Genomic DNA, 18396 nt, shown 5'->3' with positions numbered 1-18396 from the left:
TCACATAAGGCCCTAGACACGGAGATATGTGGAAGCTACAGCTCCTCTCCCCGGGATAATAACCTTTCTAAGCAGCACAGCAAATGCAATCTTTATGCCATAAAGTCCTGTGTGAATTACTGTTCTGAACAGTCTGTCTGTGTCAACCCTTGTGATCTCATAGCAGATGAGTGAGGTTCCTATTGTATTTTTTCCGTTTTGTGCAACTAGACCCGAGGCACCAAGGACTGCAGCTCGTTTTCCACAACTGGACAGTGGGCAGTCTAGACTCAAATTCACACTCGCTGGATCTAGAGTCTAGCGCTCTCTCTCCCTCTCTCTCTCTTCAGAATTTTACTTTCTGTGTCAGGAGGGGGCAGCCTGAGCCCGTGGGTAGCTATGAGATGGGCTTGGTCTCTGGGTTAAGGAATCCTGAATTTGAAGCCCTGGCTCTTTCCGCGCCCTCTATCCTTCTGCTTTGGTGTAATCACAACCATGTTAGCAGTTTAAGAGCTGGAGGGTCTAGTTCTAGAAAGTTCTCTCCCAGGCACCTTTCCTTCCTCCCCCTCCCATCCCATTGTTCTTTAGTCTTTAGCTATTGCTTGTTAGCTTCCCAATCGTCACCTTATCCAAATTCAACTCTTACTGCTGTTTTAAAATTTAAATGTTTCCTTCAGTTCACTCACAGTATTTTAAATTAACAAACTGGTATTAAGAAAAAACTTTTTATCAGCACCATAATGGGAAAACCTATGCTATACGACATGGATAGACTTACATAAAAAAAAAATGTCTATAATCAATGAAAATAAGTCATATTTACCACAGTTATTAAATTCTAGCATAATATCTACTCTTCAGTGAAAGATGGAAATGAATGAGTATCAGGTGAGTGTGGAGGACATATTAGCACCAAATGAGGATTTTATTTTCCTTGATGTGACTATTGGATAGGAACACTAAAGAAAAGGAAAACAATTTTTCTCTGGGTTTTCCTGATCTCAGAACATCTACTCGGCACTTAAGATCTCCTTCCGGAGTGTGGGCCACTCCCACCAGGTTTGCCCCCGCCCTGCACTCTTCTCACCATATTGCTTTACCATTTCACACTCTGAAAATGGAGCGGATTCCTGTGCGGTCATTCTCTGCTGGGCTTGAGCTCCTCCAAGTCTCGAGAAATGAGCTTGACAGCAACCGCCACGGCGTGTGTGCACGCTGAGTTTCTGTCACTGTTACCTGCTTCCCATGTGGGATTTCTCAGGCGTGACTTCCTTCGGGTCTGAGTGCCAGCTAGGCACTGTGGGGACAGTCGTGGAAGCCGAGGCCCAGAGGAGTGGGGTAGCTTCCCAAGGTCACGCCACTTATGTGACAGAATTGGACTCCAGCCCAGACTTATCCATCCCCTGAGCTCCTGGTGCCCAATACACCTGTGCTCTGAAGTGATGGCCGTGGGTGCATTTTGTGTTGAAACAGAGCCGTGTCATCAGGGGTCATCAGAAAGTTGTTCCCCAGAAGCTGGGAAAGTTCTCTGTTCCCAGTGTCATAGGTGAACAGAAACAGAAGCCACTTTCCGAGCGGGGTGTGTGCATGCAGCATGCCGTGTGCTCCAGTGAGAAGTACTGTGAAATGAAAAATGAGATGAATGTTTCAGATTGTACAGTTCCCTAATTATGCTTTAATTATTCATATAAAACAAGTAAAATGACCCCTGACAAAGACATAAATGATTTAGGTAAAATCAAATATTAATAAGATGCTGCGTGTCCCTGGGTGTATTGTAACAGATGCACTCAAAATGCTTTGCCTTCGTCCTTCAGATGTAAAATATTATCTATAGGATTTATAGCAGACTGAGAGTGATCAATGGTATTGAAGACACTGCTGAGCTCATTCCTATGCATTTTGGCTTTGAACCTAAAGGTGTAAGACTAGTTTAACATTTTATTTTCTAAAATATCATATTGTATTTTACAGATCACCAAGTGATCCCCCACCCCCCATTTTGTTTTGTTTTGCTTTTTCTGGTGGTTGGAAAAAAATCAAAAGGATGATAATATTTCATGACACATGAAAATATATCCAAATTTCAGTGTGGATGAGTAGAGTTTTATCCAACATAGCCTGACCCATTCACTTTCGTAGTATGTTTGGCTACATCTCTGCTACAAAGATGAGGTTGAGTCGTTGCAACCGGGACCAGAGAGCCCAGAAAGCCTTACATATTTCCTATCTCAACCTTCACAGGAACAGTTTTCCAGCTCTTGTTCTAAAACTCGCATAGCGTGCCCTAAAGGGGGAGCAGTCCCTTAGCCTGTTTAATCAGCATACGAAACACTTGCTTTTACCTCATTTTATTCTTTAATTTGCAATCCCACTAATTGAACATTCATTGTATATTTTTCAGAAGTTCGAGAAATACTGCCTTTTGAAATGCCATGAAAAGGGGTTTATATGAGCAGGGTTCCTTCACTTGCACTTAATGCTTCCTCTGTATAGAGAAGTGCTGAACATAATGGCATTGTTTTGGCAATTGGTTCCTAGTCTAGCGTCTGTCTTTCATGAAGACCTAATTTTCATGCAGGGTTGGTCTCCGACAGTGGAACTGGGACTCCTTTAGGAAGAGGGGACCGTGAGGCTACGAGAGGGTCTCCTGGGCTTCAGCAGGCTTGGCCTTTGATCATTAACCATTTGATATTGGTTGGCATCTTACACTTAGCAGCCAGAAACTGTTTGGATGAATGAATGAATTCACCTTAGAAATCAAGAAAGGGGGAGATGTATCACTTATAAAATAAAACCTGTTTTTTATGCATTTGGATATCACATTCCTTGTGGAAAACACAATTTTTTGTTAGTGTAAGTCCAAGTTCTTTGGTCTTGAATTCTCTTTCCCATGTTTCAAGGAAGAGATTTTGGGGTTTGAGTTGATTGAGGCTCCCTGTGGACATGGACATTCATTCATATGTGTTCTTCTGCATGGGCGAAGGGAATTTTCTTATACTTGGAATGAATGGAAACGGTAAAGTAAACCTAATCTGCAATGATTTCAGTGACTGAATGAGTAGAGTTTGCGCTATACTTTTCTGAGCACATTTATCAAATGCAATGAATGCTTTACCCAACCCCGCTCGCTACCTTTTCACTGTTGTTGCCTTAATAATTGGAAGAACCTGCACATTTTATTTTCTGATATCTTGCCTTTTTCTGATTAAAGTAATGTGCCTCTCACCTTCAGCTTATCAGATATATTTCCCATCTCATTCCAGATCTTGAATCTTGGGGTAGACCCAGGAATCCCACTCTCCAGATAATTTTGATCATCAATCAGTATTAGGAGCCTTACTCTGTCATTGTCTCAAATTTCCCATCTGTTAAATGGATAAGACATTTTGAGACCATCCCTGGGAATTTCCATGATTTAGAGTCCACTGGTGCTTGAGAGCAGTCTGCAGCTACAATGTGCTAATTTATTCTGATGGCTTGTTTTTTATTTGTTTGTTTTTTAAATGGAAGATGAGGAAAGGTTATCATAAACGTTATTTGAAGCAACAGAAGAAATCTATTGAGTTTTCTTTGGACACTCACTTTGTTTCTCTCCCCTTTCATTTCCTACAGTTGCCATCCTTCTGAAAGACGACTATTTCGTCAGCGGCGCTGGCCTGCCTGGCAGATTCAAAGCGGAGAAGGTGGAGTTTCACTGGGGCCACAGCAATGGCTCTGCGGGCTCGGAGCACAGCATCAATGGCAGGCGCTTCCCTGTGGAGGTGAGAGAACTGGAAGCTCCAGCTGGCAAAGGGCAGCTGTGCTTGGCGTCTTTCCGTTAGTGAGATGCTGTGTCTTTACTCCTAGTCACTTTGCAAATCAAACGTGTACTGTTCCTCCCTTTGTCTGTGGAAACCCTTCATGTAAGCGTGGCAGGTGACGCTCCATCCTCACGTTCCCCACCCTGTTTAACCAGATGCACATAGACGTCACGGACATCTGGATTGAGTAGATTCAGGTCTGAGCGGTGATTTGCAAGCTGTTGTTTCATTTGACACAGTCTCTTTTCCCTGTCCATTTCAGAAACCCTGCGTTTTAAAAATATATATTGATTTTTTAGAGGGAAAGGAAGGGAGAGGGAGAGACAGAAACGTCAGTGATGAGAGAGAATTATCTATTGGCTGCCTCCTGCACACCCTCTATTGGGTATGGTGCCTGCAACCCAGGCATGTGCCCTGACTGGGAATCGAACCAGAGACCTCTTGGTCCCTGGGTCGATGCCCAACCTCTGAGCCGAGACCCTGCTTTCTGAAGGTGAAATTTTGTAGGAAACTCAGATGACTCCATGTTTGCCCTTTGGAATATAGGAAAGTTGGTTGCTCTGTGAAGAACAGACTCGGAAACTTCTCTCAGTAGGGAAGCGGTTTGAAGGCTCGCTTGCTCCTATCAGCTGTTAAAACAAGGCGGTGGCTGTTGGTGGCATGACTGCGGTTAACTCTGCTGGGATCGATGGTGGCGTTTTGCCTCCCCGTGTCAGTTTTCTGAAAGATCCATGCTGCTAGGCAGGAAAAACGTCTGGGTGCAGGGGGTCATGTCTGTCTTTTTGGTGACGTTGGGAGGGGAAAGAGCAAGACTCCAAACCTTATTCATGTTGGAGGACAGAACACCTGCCCGTCGCTAACCTTATTTTTGCTTTTAATAATGGTCAGGATGATAGTCTTGTGTTGGGACAAACGTGTTTGTGGGTCGTTTGGTTCCCCGTGTGGTAAGCTTTACGGGTTTGTGGAAGAGCTGAACGGCTGTGCATCCGAGCCTACGGCGGGACGCAAACATGGGATAGCTCTTTGTTTTCTTAAGAGAAGTTTTGTAACTTCTCTTAAGTCATGACCTACTTTGATAATCTGATGAATGCTTGAGACCCCTCCCTCCATAGAGAAAATACATGTGTGTACACACAGGTTTGCATATAATTTGTAGGATTTCATCACTCACCTTAGTTCCTCAAGCCCTTTAAATATCCTTAACCTGAGGTGAAAATCCCTATAAGATGAGAAAAACAGTATTATTTCTTTATAGATACCTGTGTGTGTGTGTGTGTGTATTTGTTTCTTATCCATGATTCCTAGAGAAACCAGATATAGCTACTTCTGCGAATGCTTCATATTTTTTCTAGTTTAGCTGAGAAATTCTCACTATCAAAATTTTTCTGTACTAGGATGCATCTTTCTGTGGGTCTTCTTGTCCTACTCACACTAATTATCATTCTCATGAGTAGGGTTTCTACTTCATGGGCTTTCCTCCCCCCTGTAAATTGAATGAATCATTTCTTAGAAGTATTAGCTTTACTTCTGCATGGAAATCTTGATTCCTAGAAACAAGATTGCATCATGTTTTTCAGTTTGGCTTTCTCCCCCCATGGGTAGTTTGAGTGGAAGGGATAGTTTGTACCCAACCAGGTTTGCTCCAAAGCCTCTTTATCTTAGAATCGGGTTGCGATTTGTTCAGTTAATGTTGTTCCAGACAAGAGACTTGTGCTGAAAAGTTTGAAAACTTACTTTGGCGCCTGCTGTGAAAAGGAAGAACTCTGGAGCCGGCAACTACAACTTCTGTCTTTTCCCTAATCACATCCCCTCATGCTGAGACGAGCCTGTCTCCTTGAATTTGCTTCTGGAAAAATGCATAGACTAGATGCATATTCTTTTGGAAACATTACTTTAAATTAATATTTTGGTTTTCTTTTGCGCAAAGAGTGCCATGAAGCTCAAAACTAATTAGCAATGGAAACTGCAACGCCCAGACTTACTGTTTGACCAACTTGTTTCAATTTATGTCTTTCAAGTAACATCAGATGCTAAGGCTGCCAGTATTAATTGGGTTTCTCATCCAGTCCCATCTAGTTCATAGTTTGCTTTTTAAAATATGATAAACATGTTAAATTACTTAGTGGATATACTTAGAGGAACTTGAATTTCAGAGATCAAAGGTAATGGGATCAAATTTAACTTTAAAATATGCACAGAAAAATTGCTTACTTTTGCCCAAAACATGTCTGTAATATTTTATGTTATACTAGAGCCTGGTGCATGGATTCTTGCACATTGAAAGTAAATTAATTAGAAGGTGGCTGGCAGGGTGGGGGGGGACTGGGTGAGATGGGTTGGACACGCCCTGGAGCCAACCTCCCGAAGTCCCTCCCCAGCCGGTCCCACCTGGGGCAGCGCCGGGGCTCGAAGGGCTTCTGTGAAGTGAGTGGAGTCCCTCCAGCAGGTGGGGTCACTCGGCCTGGCCTGTGGGGATCCCTCTCACAATCCAGGACTGCTGGCTCCTAACTGCTCACCTGCCTGCCTGCCTGATTGCCCCTAAGCGCTTCTGCCTGCCAGCCTGATTGTACCCTAACCGCTCCCCTGCTGGCCTGATCGCCCCCAATTGCCCTCCCCTGCTGGCCTGTTTTTCACTCCTAACTGCCCTCCCCTGCTGGCCTGATCTCACCCCCAACTGTCCTCCCCTGCTGGCCTGATCTCGTCCCCAACTGCCCTCTCCTGCAGGCCTGATCTCGCCCCCAACTGTCCACCCCTGCCAGCCTGGTCGCCCCCAATTGCCCTCTCCTGCTGGCCTGATTGCCCACAACTGCCCTCCCCTTCCGGCCATCTTGTGCTGGCCATCTTGTGGCGGCCACCTTGGGATGATGTCGCCGTGGCCATCTTGTGACAACATTGCATGATGTCTCCTCGGCTTTTATTATATAGGATAGATTGCTTTTTTTGAGCTTTTTATTAATATCAACTTTCCCTAAGATGTTCTCATTATTTGAACATCTCAGACTTGATTTGTTTCTCGCCTTATAACTACATTTTTAATGGAATTAAAATAAAAGTGTGAAAAATTGTAATGTATCAAGTAGTAATTTATCAGCGTTAGGGACATTATTTATTTGTCTTGTATGTGGTGTCAGAGAAGAGCCATTGTTGAGGGTTGTACTGGGATTGGTAGAAGACTGCACTGTTCCTAACTGAGTTGTCACTGTTGTGGGCAGTGGTAAGGTACTCACATTTACTGGGTAACGGCCAGGGATGCTGCTAAAAATTTCAGGTTAATAGGACAGCCCCCACAACAAAGAATTATCCTGCCCCAGTGTCGCAGTTGTGAGTGGAGCATAGGAAGCAGTGTGTTCAGTGGAATCGGACCTTCCTTTATGTGGGTGGCATTGTTTCAAGTACAATTGAATCATGAGGACTCACAGCTTGAGAAGTGTTCCACCCTCTCGTGGTTTTGCGAGAGAAAATGCACTTGTCTTATGGGGACATGCACCGCTGGGCCAGGTTCCTCTCCATTCCTCCCAGATAAAGGCAGGATATGGTTTTCAGCAGCTGCCTTGGCTTTGCTCTGCAGGTGGAATGTGAAGCATCTGCCCCACAGAATCTGGATCTGCTCCCTTGAGGGTAAATTGCAACAAACCCAGTTTTGTAGGTTTTGCTGCTTCCCAGGAATTCTTTGAGGTCATCCACAACTTTGTACACATCCAGAAATTAGACCTCTCCACATTTTCCTGGCCGAAATCCTAGACTTAGTCTTGTAGTTCCTACACTTAAAAATGTCCAGTCTAATAGAAAAATAATGTCCTTGTAAAAATAAAATCGAAGCCCTTCAATAGCCAACATTCTTTACAGCTCAATTAATGCTAGAAAAGAAATTAGGAATTCAATTACCAGCCATACCTAGGAGACTAGACCCTGTTTGGATTCTCAGATGTCCCCACCTCCTATTATTCAGCTTTATTCCTTGCTCTGCAGCAATTTCCCCCTAAATGCCTTTTGTTCTGTAGGTGCTGGGTTACAAAGGTAAACCAGAAGGACTGAGTCCCCACCCTTAAGGTACTTACAGTCTAGTCATGACACAGAAACTGAACCAGCAGTCATGTAAGTAGCTGTGTAATATCAGTAGTGATCTCGGAATGAGGGGCATTTGTCACAAGCTGGAAGACCTCTGTGAAGGCAGATGTTTATTAAGATAAAAGATTTTTCCTGAACGACATTGACTAAGATAGAAGAGATGAATCGGAGCCTGCCTGTAGAACAGGGATAAGCAAAGGCAAGTCAATGCTTGGCAAATTTAAGGAATAAAAATCAGTGGTGGTTTTGGTGGGCAGGATAATGGTACCCCCCAAAACCATCCACCCCATAATCCCAGGAACTGTGGATGTATTGGTTTACATGATAAAAGAGCCGTTGAAGACGTCTTTCCGGATCCTGAAGTCAGAAGGCTCAGGATAAGCCAGTGGTTAAAACAGTGAGGTCAGAGGGTCCTGTTCTAGTTCTTGCTTGGCTTACTCGCTGTGTGTTATCTGTCTAATCACAGTTATCTAATGTGGCTTCTAGGCTGACCTAAGTCTTCTCCCTATCCCATACTCTTTCCCTGTCCTATGGTTGGTAACTTAACTAAATGTTCATGTGACACTAATAGGGATTGAATCATGTGGTGTTTCCACTAATAGCTCAAGTTGGAGTTAATGCAAAGAGAAATCTCCAGATAAAACCTCTGAGAGCGCCATTAGAGTGCAGGTTCATTGCATGCTTGTTGTCTGAGGTAATTAAAATCTTGTTTATTACAATAAGAGATCACAGGAGTTGTTGATTTAGACTTATTGGTGCTTTATGAGTTGAAGTCTTCAATAAGCTTAAATGATCCAAATTGATTGTGTGTGCCCTTTCCAGTGAAACTCACAGCTGGTTCATTTCAGCTCTGTTTAGAGCATCCTCGTAAGTGAATAGAGGCAACGACTTTTTTCCTAATACATACCAAGTACACATTACCATCTGGTACAGGTCTGCAGTCCCTTAGCTGAGAGCCTTGAGGCCAGATGTTTTAGACTTCAGAATCTCTTTTCTAGAAAGGTTTTATGTGCATATGCCCTGTATATTACAGAGCACACATAGTAGGGTCTGGGACTATACCCCTTGAATACATTAATATTTCTGCAACATGCAGGTGAACGTTTACACTAAGCAGGAAATACCAGTATTCAAAATAGCTTCATATCTCTTCACATCAGGTTTTACCCCCGAATTACTTTTTGCACCAAAATCATAAATAACAACAGTAACAAAACACCTTTGGTATTAGAAGCTTTTGAGATTTCATAATTGCTGATAAAGGGTTTGTGGACCTGTGTTTTAAAAACTGGTTCCATAGCATGGCACCACCGATTTATGTCCCAAAGAGCCTGGGTTAGTTGCAACCATGACACAAGCACGTTAGATTATTTGTCTACCTGGTAGGTGAGGCGTGTCCAGGTTTGTTCAGAGGCAAGAAGTCGCTAGTCTGAGGCTGGCCTTCCCTGTGATTTCCATTGTAGCATCCGCTGGGGGCTGCTGTTGTCTTCAGTATCCACAGCCTTGGTATGTTTCCTTGACCTGCTGCTGTATTCTTCCCTTTTCCCCAGCTCCTACCTTCCTGCCCAGATCACACTAATGATTTGCCTTTTATTTTGTGAAATGGGTCTTGTTTCTGCTTCTGTTACATTTTGGTTAGAGGACAATCTTGCACTGGATTTCCAGGTTGTGTCTCAGTGACGTACATCTGCCTTCCTTCTCCCAGGCAAGCTCACGCACTTGTGACACACACGAGGGTGTCCCACAGCGTCCCCCTGTCTACACCGATGCAAGCATGGCAGGCAGATGTGCCAGAGACTGAGCTCCCACACTGGCCCCTGGTTTCTGTAGCCTGAGCTTCTAGAGCAGGGACTAGATGTTCAGTTTGTCCAGCACTTTTTATGTGTCTCTTCTGTTTTGCGGGAAATGAATTTAGACTTGTTAAATGCCTTCTTGGAGATTTATTTTATACATATTATAAAAAAGCTTTGAAGAGTCCTCCATGGAAGGATTCAGTTTATCTTTGTCTAACTCAGTGTTTCCAACCATATTTGGCCACGCCCCGTCTCCTATTTTCATGTAAGTTAGTGATACCAGTCCTTTGGAAATGAGGCTTATAACTTTCTTCTCTCCTCCTTTAGTCCATATTCCTTCTAAGACATGGAGTCCTGTTCAAGTAAATGTTTTCAGGGGTCACCGATGATTTGGATTTTAATTATCTTGAAAAGTATAGCACCTGCTTGTCTTGTTCACAGGCAAGTTGTCCAGTGTCTGTGGAATTGATAGAGTGTTGCTTTGTCCGTAGGATGAACTGTCATGAAAGGGTGACTGAGCACTTTCTATTACAAACAGATTTTGCAATGTCACACATTTTCTTTGGCCCTGCCTTGCCCTTTACTTAAAGTCCTGGGATTTATGTCACATGTTCTTTGAAACATCGCTTTGTTCATGCAGAGCCCTTGGTCCATGGCGCTCACGGCGGAGTCTGGTTTCCTGGTCCTGCCCTTCCCGGAAGGGTCGGAGGTTGTTCCCTGGTTATGTGGTGTGTTATTCTGTGGGACAGTCGATCATGTTTACTTCCGTAGTGATTTCCTCAAGTGGCAAGGGAATTGGTTGCAATTTGCTTAATGACTTTATTGAAATAAAGATTTCATTTTACAGCAGAATGTTTCATCCTTTACTCGTGAAATATTTAATTTCTGTCCGTCCGGCTGATGTTTTATGTGTCTGTCCTATGGCAATTAAGGACACGTGAGGAGGCCCCGTCATTGGGTGTACGAGGTTGGAGAAGTCGTCCCCCTGTCTACACCGATGCAAGCATGGCAGGCAGATGTGCCAGAGACTGAGCTCCCACACTGGCCCCTGGTTTCTGTAGCCTGAGCTTCTAGAGCAGGGACTAGATGTTCAGTTTGTCCAGCACTTTTTATGTGTCTCTTCTGTTTTGCGGGAAATGAATTTAGACTTGTTAAATGCCTTCTTGGAGATTTATTTTATACATATTATAAAAAAGCTTTGAAGAGTCCTCCATGGAAGGATTCAGTTTATCTTTGTCTAACTCAGTGTTTCCAACCATATTTGGCCACGCCCCGTCTCCTATTTTCATGTAAGTTAGTGATACCAGTCCTTTGGAAATGAGGCTTATAACTTTCTTCTCTCCTCCTTTAGTCCATATTCCTTCTAAGACATGGAGTCCTGTTCAAGTAAATGTTTTCAGGGGTCACCGATGATTTGGATTTTAATTATCTTGAAAAGTATAGCACCTGCTTGTCTTGTTCACAGGCAAGTTGTCCAGTGTCTGTGGAATTGATAGAGTGTTGCTTTGTCCGTAGGATGAACTGTCATGAAAGGGTGACTGAGCACTTTCTATTAAAAACAGATTTTGCAATGTCACACATTTTCTTTGGCCCTGCCTTGCCCTTTACTTAAAGTCCTGGGATTTATGTCACATGTTCTTTGAAACATCGCTTTGTTCATGCAGAGCCCTTGGTCCATGGCGCTCACGGCGGAGTCTGGTTTCCTGGTCCTGCCCCTCCCGGAAGGGTGGGAGGTTGTCCCCTGGTTATGTGGTGTGTTATTCTGTGGGGCAGTCATGTTTACTTCCGTAGTGATTTCCATCAAGTGGCAAGGGAATTGGTTGAAATTTGCTCAATGACTTTATTGAAATAAAGATTCCATTTTACAGCAGAATGTCTCATCCTTTACTCGTGAAATATTTAATTTCCGTCCGTCCGGCTGATGTTTTATGTGTCTGTCCTATGGCAATTAAGGACTCGTGAGGAGGCCCCGTCATTGGGTGTGCGAGATTGGAGAAGTTCGTGCCTGACTGTGCAAAGCTGAAGAACTGGTCTGTGAGTTCAAAGCAGCCCTGGCCCCTGGTGGGGTGCGTCTCTGTGAGGTCTGAGGGTCCTCTCCACACACCACCATCCTTAGGTGTGAACTTGGCTCAAGCTGTTGTTGGTGTGTCACTGACACGATTAAGGACACGTGAGGAGGCCCCGTCATTGGGTGTACGAGGTTGGAGAAGTTCGTGCCTGACTGTGCAAAGCTGAAGAACTGGTCTGTGAGTTCAAAGCAGCCCTGGCCCCTGGTGGGGTGCGTCTCTGTGAGGTCTGAGGGTCCTCCACACACCACCATCCTTAGGTGTGAACTTGGCTCGGGCTATTTGTTGGTGTGTCACTGACACCTGTGTGCGGATAACTGATCCGTACTGAGAATGGCAGACAAGCAGATGACATTCTCTAAAATGAAAACCGGTTGTTAGATTCTCGATAGAGATACGGGGCCCTCAGACAACCAAAGGGAAGGCTTAGGGTACAGGGATGGTGTTGGAGCGGTGCTGGTGGTGTGACTGTACGGGTAATACTGTAGACACCAGGTGATAAACATTACCTGTGTCAGGAATGTTCCAGATGTTACCTCATTAATTTTCTCACCAGCCTGATGAGAGAGGTGTTCTGGGAAGGTGATTAGTTTGGCTGAGGTGGCTGCTAAGTCCCCCGGGACCTAGGCTCCAGTGTCTCCAAAACCTGAACCAGGTTGCTTTCTATTTGATCGGTGATTTCGTTGTTTTTCTTGTCCTGGGTTTAAGTTGCTTTTCGAATCACCAATGCAGCGGAAATAATTTTGTTGGAAGCCTAACTGCTGCCTGTTGTATAGCAGGAAAGAAAAAAACATTAAAGAGCTGCAGTTCAGAGATGGTTGAACCAGCAGTAAAACTCACAGAGCGGTGAGGGCAGGGGACAGAGATGCTCTGGCTCTTGGCCTGGAGATACCCGTGGAAAACGCGACACGCATGTCTGGACTGAGCACTGCAGCCTGTGGTTAAGGACACAGACAACTCTGTCTGATAGCAAATCTACTGTGAGCCATACATGGCCATTTTAAAGTTTGGGGAGCCACATTAAAAGACGTGAAAAGAAACAAGTCAATCTATTTGACTTGAATAATTTATTTTATACAATTTATAGTGTATAACAATTATTATATACTAAATTCAAATTTAATTAATTTTAATGACCTATTTTTGCCCTAATACACTAAAATGTTAGTATTTCAACATGTAATCAACATAAAAAAGACATTTCTTTTTTTAAAATATATTTTTATTGATTTCAGAGAGAAGAGGGGAGAGGAAGAGAGAGAAACATCAGTGATGAGAGAGAACCATTGATCAGCTGCCTCCTTGCACACCCCCTACTGGGGATCGAGCCTCAAGCCAGGCAGGTGCCCTGACTGGGAATCAAAGCCTAACTCCTGGTTCACAGGTCTATGCTCAGCCACTGAGCCACGCCCACCAGGCTGGAGGCATTTCTTATTCTTCGGTTGTACTGTCTTTGAGTCAGATATGGACCTTACAGCGGATCTCAGCTGAGACTGGCCACCTTGCCCATGCTCGAGCCATGCAGCCCATGGTGACTGTACCGACATACGCGGACAGTGTTTCCAGGGCACACTAACGGGGTTTAGAGAGTAAACTCGCCTAAAGACTAACTAATTCTTTAGGGGGAATTTTTTTGCCGAGTTTGTGGTAATTACCACACTTTTTCGCTACCAACAAAGAAACACATAGAATAATTCAGTTTTGTATTTGGATCTGACTTGCTTATTGAAAAGCCTACACTGGATTGGGTACAGATTTTGTTCTTTATAAATAACTTTAAGTTCTTTCTATCTCTCAGTCTGTCTATCTATCTATCTATCTATCTATCTACCTATCATCTATTGAACATTTGTTCCCGGGGCTTTGAACACTGTTCTTCTTCGAATCCATTTCCAAGCTGCGGGACTCACACAAAGCTGGCTGGGGAGCCCTTTGTGCACAGACTAGAGACCTCAGGTGGCCAGAGCAGGTGTATTGTAAGATGGTCAGGGGATTTATGGGCATATGGCTCGGGACTGCCCCTCCTTCCACTTTTTTTTTGTCCTGTCAAAATTCGAGCAGGAAGGTTTCAAACCATCTTAAATCTAAAGCCTTTCGCAAGTACTTTTGTATCATCGTCACTCAGAAAGGGCAGTCAGAAAGATTTATAAGGAATGGAAAGAAGTCAAGATTGAATGAAAGTCCATTTCCTGGCTCCCCTTTCAATCCCCGGCTTAGAATGTCACAGTGCTCCCCCACTTACGGGGATGTGGGAGGAATTCCTAAAGCGGACCTCCGGATGCGTGGCTGGCACTGTCCGGACCACAGCTATTGCTCCGGGTCCCTTTACCGTGATATACAGAGACCAGCTGGGAAAATTCACCAAAACCCTATTTTATTTGAAAATATAAATTTCATCTCGTGGATGTCTGAGGATGTCTTAGAAAAAAGGGCTTTAAAACTCTGGTTAATACATGAAAGATATTTGGGTTAATAGTGAAATAACTTCTAAATACCAGCTCTTGCTACATGGGTAGAGCTTACAGTTCTGAATCTCCCCATTAACACCTTCACTGCATTGCTTTATAAAGTCCAGTATTTCAGGGAATTTTCCCCATTTATGCCTTAGTGTTCACTCCAAGGTTTGGGGTGAAAGAAAATTCACCCCCAGATCTTTTGATATTTCTGCCTTTGAATTTGCTTCTCTCTCCCTCTTTCTCTTTTTCACCACTTTATTTATTTAAATTTATTTATTGTCAGGGTAAGTGTGGGTGGAGATATCATAACCATACAAAGGCAGCACCCTTAGAAAATTATGCTCCCGGGGTAATTTTCTGGATTCTTGTTAGTTGATCAAAATGCTCTGCATAAAAAGTGACCTGTGGTCACATATGTTTAGGAAATGCTGTGTAATATGTCTTCCTCTTACAGCTTGATATTGGGCTAATAGTAAAATTTTAAAGGAATATCTCAGTAGAGCAGCGATGTAATTGCCATTTAACCAGCAATCTCCCAAAATCAGCTGGCCACGGAAATCTTATTTGCATATCCTGAGAAGCTAGTGATGAGGTGAATACATAGTGATTTCCAATTGCATATTGAATAGATGCATGAATACACTACAGTGCTGCCCCAGTAGTTCAGTGGAGAGCCCTCTTCAATGCTGGTGCTCTGTAGAATATTTAAATTACTTCCTTATACCTCTCCAGTTTCTGAGTTATCAACAGTGTTTGCTTATTCAGTGGATTAACAGAGCCTTGATGCAAACTGCCCCAGTCTCAAGGGACTTTTATTTCAGCAGGTGCTAAGGCCCTGAGGCAGAAGCCTGCCTGGCCTTTCAGAGCAAGGGAAGGGCAGAGTGATGGGAATGCAGTGCCTTGTGGACCATGGGAAGCTCTGTGCTTTCACTCCAGGAGAGATAGGAAGCCCTTGGAGTGTTCTCAGTGGAAGAGTGATGTAATTTGGCATATATAGCCCTAATATGCAAATAGACTGAACAACCAGTTGCTATGACAAGCGCTGACCACCAGGGGGTGCATGCCCGGAACGTGGTGGGTGTTGGCCACAGTGGGATGGTAGAGCATGTGAGCGGGGGTGCCAGACCAAGGCAGGGCACCGGTCGCTGTCATCATGGCGAGCCTCTGGTGGTTACAGAAAATTCTTTGCTCCTGCGCATCGTGGTCCTGCTGGGCGCTCATACCCGATGACAGCGCCCGCCCCAGTCGCTCCGTGCTGTCAGTTGCTGGTGCTCTGTAGAATATTTAAATTACTTCCTTACACCTCTCCAGTTTCTGAGTTATCAACAGTGTTTGCTCAATCAGTGGATTAACAGAGCCTTGATGCAAACTACCCGTCTCAAGGGACTTTTATTTCAGCAGGTGCTAAGGCCCTGAGGCAGAAGCCTGCCTGGCCTTTCAGAGCAAGGGAAGGGCAGAGTGATGGGAATGTAGTGCCTTGTGGACCATGGGAGGCTCTGTGCTTTCACTCCAGGAGAAATAGGAAGCCCTTGGAGTGTTCTCAGTGGAAGAGTGATGTAATTTGGCATATATAGCCCTAATATGCAAATAGACTGAACAACCAGTTGCTATGACAAGCGCTGACCACCAGGGGGTGCATGCCCGGAACGTGGTGGGTGTTGGCCACAGTGGGATGGTAGAGCATGTGAGCGGGGGTGCCAGACCAAGGCAGGGCACCGGTCGCTGTCATCATGGCGAGCCTCTGGTGGTTACAGAAAATTCTTTGCTCCTGCGCATCGTGGTCCTGCTGGGCGCTCATACCCGATGACAGCGCCCGCCCCAGTCGCTCCGTGCTGTCAGTGGGTGGAGTGGGGCTGCTGGCAGACAGGGGATCAGGGCACGGCAGGAGGGGCCAGGTGAGGGCGCAGAGGATGGGCCAAGACCCGCCCCTGTACCCACCGCAGCCTCCTTTTAAGTTGCACAAATTTGTGCACTGGGTCCCTAGTATATATATATAAAATGTATTATGTATATTATTTTTTTTCCTCACCCAAGGAGATGTGTGGTTTTTAAAAGCCCTTGGAGTGTTCTCAGTGGAAGAGTGATGTAATCTGGCATATATATCCCTAATATGCAAATAGACTGAACAACCGGTCACTATGACGAGCGCTGATCACCAGGGGGCGCATGTGTGGAACATGGTGGGTGTTGGCCACGCGGTGAGATGGTAGAGCATGTGAGTGGGGGTGCCAGACCAAGACAGGGCACTGGTTGCTGTCATCTCGGCAAGCCTCTGGTGGTTACTGAAAATTCTTTGCTCTCCCGCGCCGTGAGCCTGCCAGGCGCTCGCACCTGCTGACGGGGCCCACCCCAATCTCTCTTCACTGTCAGTGGGTGGAGTGGGGCTGCTGGCAGACAGGGGATCAGGGCAGTGCAGGAAGGACTGGGTGGGGCACGGAGGATGGGCCGAGACCTGCCCCTGTACCCACCGCAGCCTCATGGCCCACAGTTCCTTTCAAGTTGCACGAATTCGTGCACTGGGCCCCTAGTATATATATAAAATGTATTATGTATATTATTTTTTCCCTCACCCGAGGAGATGTGTGGTTTTTAAATTATTATTACTGATTTTAGCGAGAGAGGAAGGGAGAGAGAGAGAAATATTGATCAGCTGCGTCATGCACACACCCTGACCAGGGATCAAACCCACAACCTGGGTATGTGCCCTGACCGGTAATGGGACCCATGACCCTTGGATGCACGGGGTGCCCCTCCAACCAAGTGAGCCATACCAGCCACTTGGTGTATTTCTATATTTTTGAAGGATCCCTTTGGCTGCACTTGAGCCATAGGAAGGCCTGTGGGCACTGAAGTCAGAAAATGATGGCAATATTCCAAGAGATGATGGTGGCTGGGACCAGGCGTAGTGCAGTGGGAAGAGGTTGAATTCTGATTGTTTTAGGGAAGAACATGCTAATCGAGGTAGAAATGATAGTGATGTTATCTCAGGTGACAAATCTTGTATTTCTTCATTTTAACAAATCAGGGAGAGGAAGTCTTAGATAACTAACCGATCCGTAATATTTTACGGTAATATTTCATTCAGTTTTAAAATTTTCTTTTAAATTTTTGATTATGTAATGTTCAAAATTTATTGTGTGATATGTATTACATATCAATTTTCCTTACATAATGATACATGCTAAAGGAGAATGTAACATAGCAAGATGATTAAACACAATGATAATAAACCTCCCTGAAGGCTTATTTGAGTAAATAGACATAGAGTGCTTTGAGCATCTTCCAAGTTCATCAGTGTCGCTCATTAATATTATGTCCACATCATCTCGTTACATTAGACAGCAGATCCTGGATCCATCCCTCCTCTGTTTCTTTTCTTTTCCACTATTTCCATCCTGGTTCGAGCCAATCAGCATCATGTAGATTCCTGAACCGTTTCTGTTGACCCCACAATTTACTTCTTACCCAGGAACCAAAGTTTGAAGTACGTGCATTGCATTGCACTTTCCCTTTGCTTAAAATCTTCCTGTGATTTCTGATCACATGTTGATTAACTGCAAAGATCCTCACTCTACAAGGCCCCCTTGGTCTTGCTCCTAAATCACCCCACACCCATGCTCCTCCCCCTCTCATTTTCACTGGCTGTTTCCTCAATCCAGAATGTTCTCCCCTGCTTATTCCTCCTTGTGGCTCGTTCTTTTCCAAATCCTACCCTTTAGAACATTGCATGCTCTCTCCCTTTCCAGCTGTCGCATTCCTTCCTGTTACCCAGTTTCATTTTCTTCAGAGCACCCATCACTTTTTGAAATTACTTATTGATTTGTTTACTTGTTTATTAACTCGCCTCCTCCTCCCACGCACATACACGGCATGTAATCTTCTGGAGGAGAGAGGCGTCGGTCTGTCTTGTTCACGGCTGAATCTCGGCTGCTGATGGATGCGGTCCCATAAAGGGGAAGCAGTGGTACGTGTTAGGGAACCAACATGCTCGTATTCTATCTTCATCTTGTTGCCTCAGTGGTGTAGAAGGCAAGGAGCTCTAATCCCTGAGATGGAAAACCTGTCATTCGTTCATAAAAGAGTCGCTTAACGAAGCAAGTCCTCCCCCAAAACTACCTCTTGTATTAAGAATGTGAAAGACCCAAATAAATTAGTTCCTCCCAAATAAACACATTCATCCTGGGGCTGAGGGTTAGCCGTGCAGCTAGCAAAGTGATCTTTTCAAGGTGTC

At 44.6% G+C, this 18396-nt stretch overlaps 1 protein-coding gene across 1 annotated transcript in view; it reads left to right on the top strand.

Moving 5' to 3' along the window:
- LOC106724754 (receptor-type tyrosine-protein phosphatase gamma-like) overlaps window positions 1-18396 on the top strand; it is a 594585-nt gene that overhangs the window by 405986 nt on the left and 170203 nt on the right. The window contains exon 4 of the mRNA XM_014533217.1: window positions 3595-3743. Within this exon, the coding sequence (XP_014388703.1) occupies window positions 3595-3743 (149 nt within the window). The remainder of the gene's footprint in view (window positions 1-3594; window positions 3744-18396) is intronic.

This window comes from Myotis brandtii, unplaced genomic scaffold, assembly GCF_000412655.1.
Source record: "Myotis brandtii unplaced genomic scaffold, ASM41265v1 scaffold954, whole genome shotgun sequence".
Lineage (NCBI taxonomy): Eukaryota > Metazoa > Chordata > Mammalia > Chiroptera > Vespertilionidae > Myotis > Myotis brandtii.
Note: the sequence above shows the minus strand (reverse complement) of the source record. Positions and strands in the feature narration are given on the sequence as shown.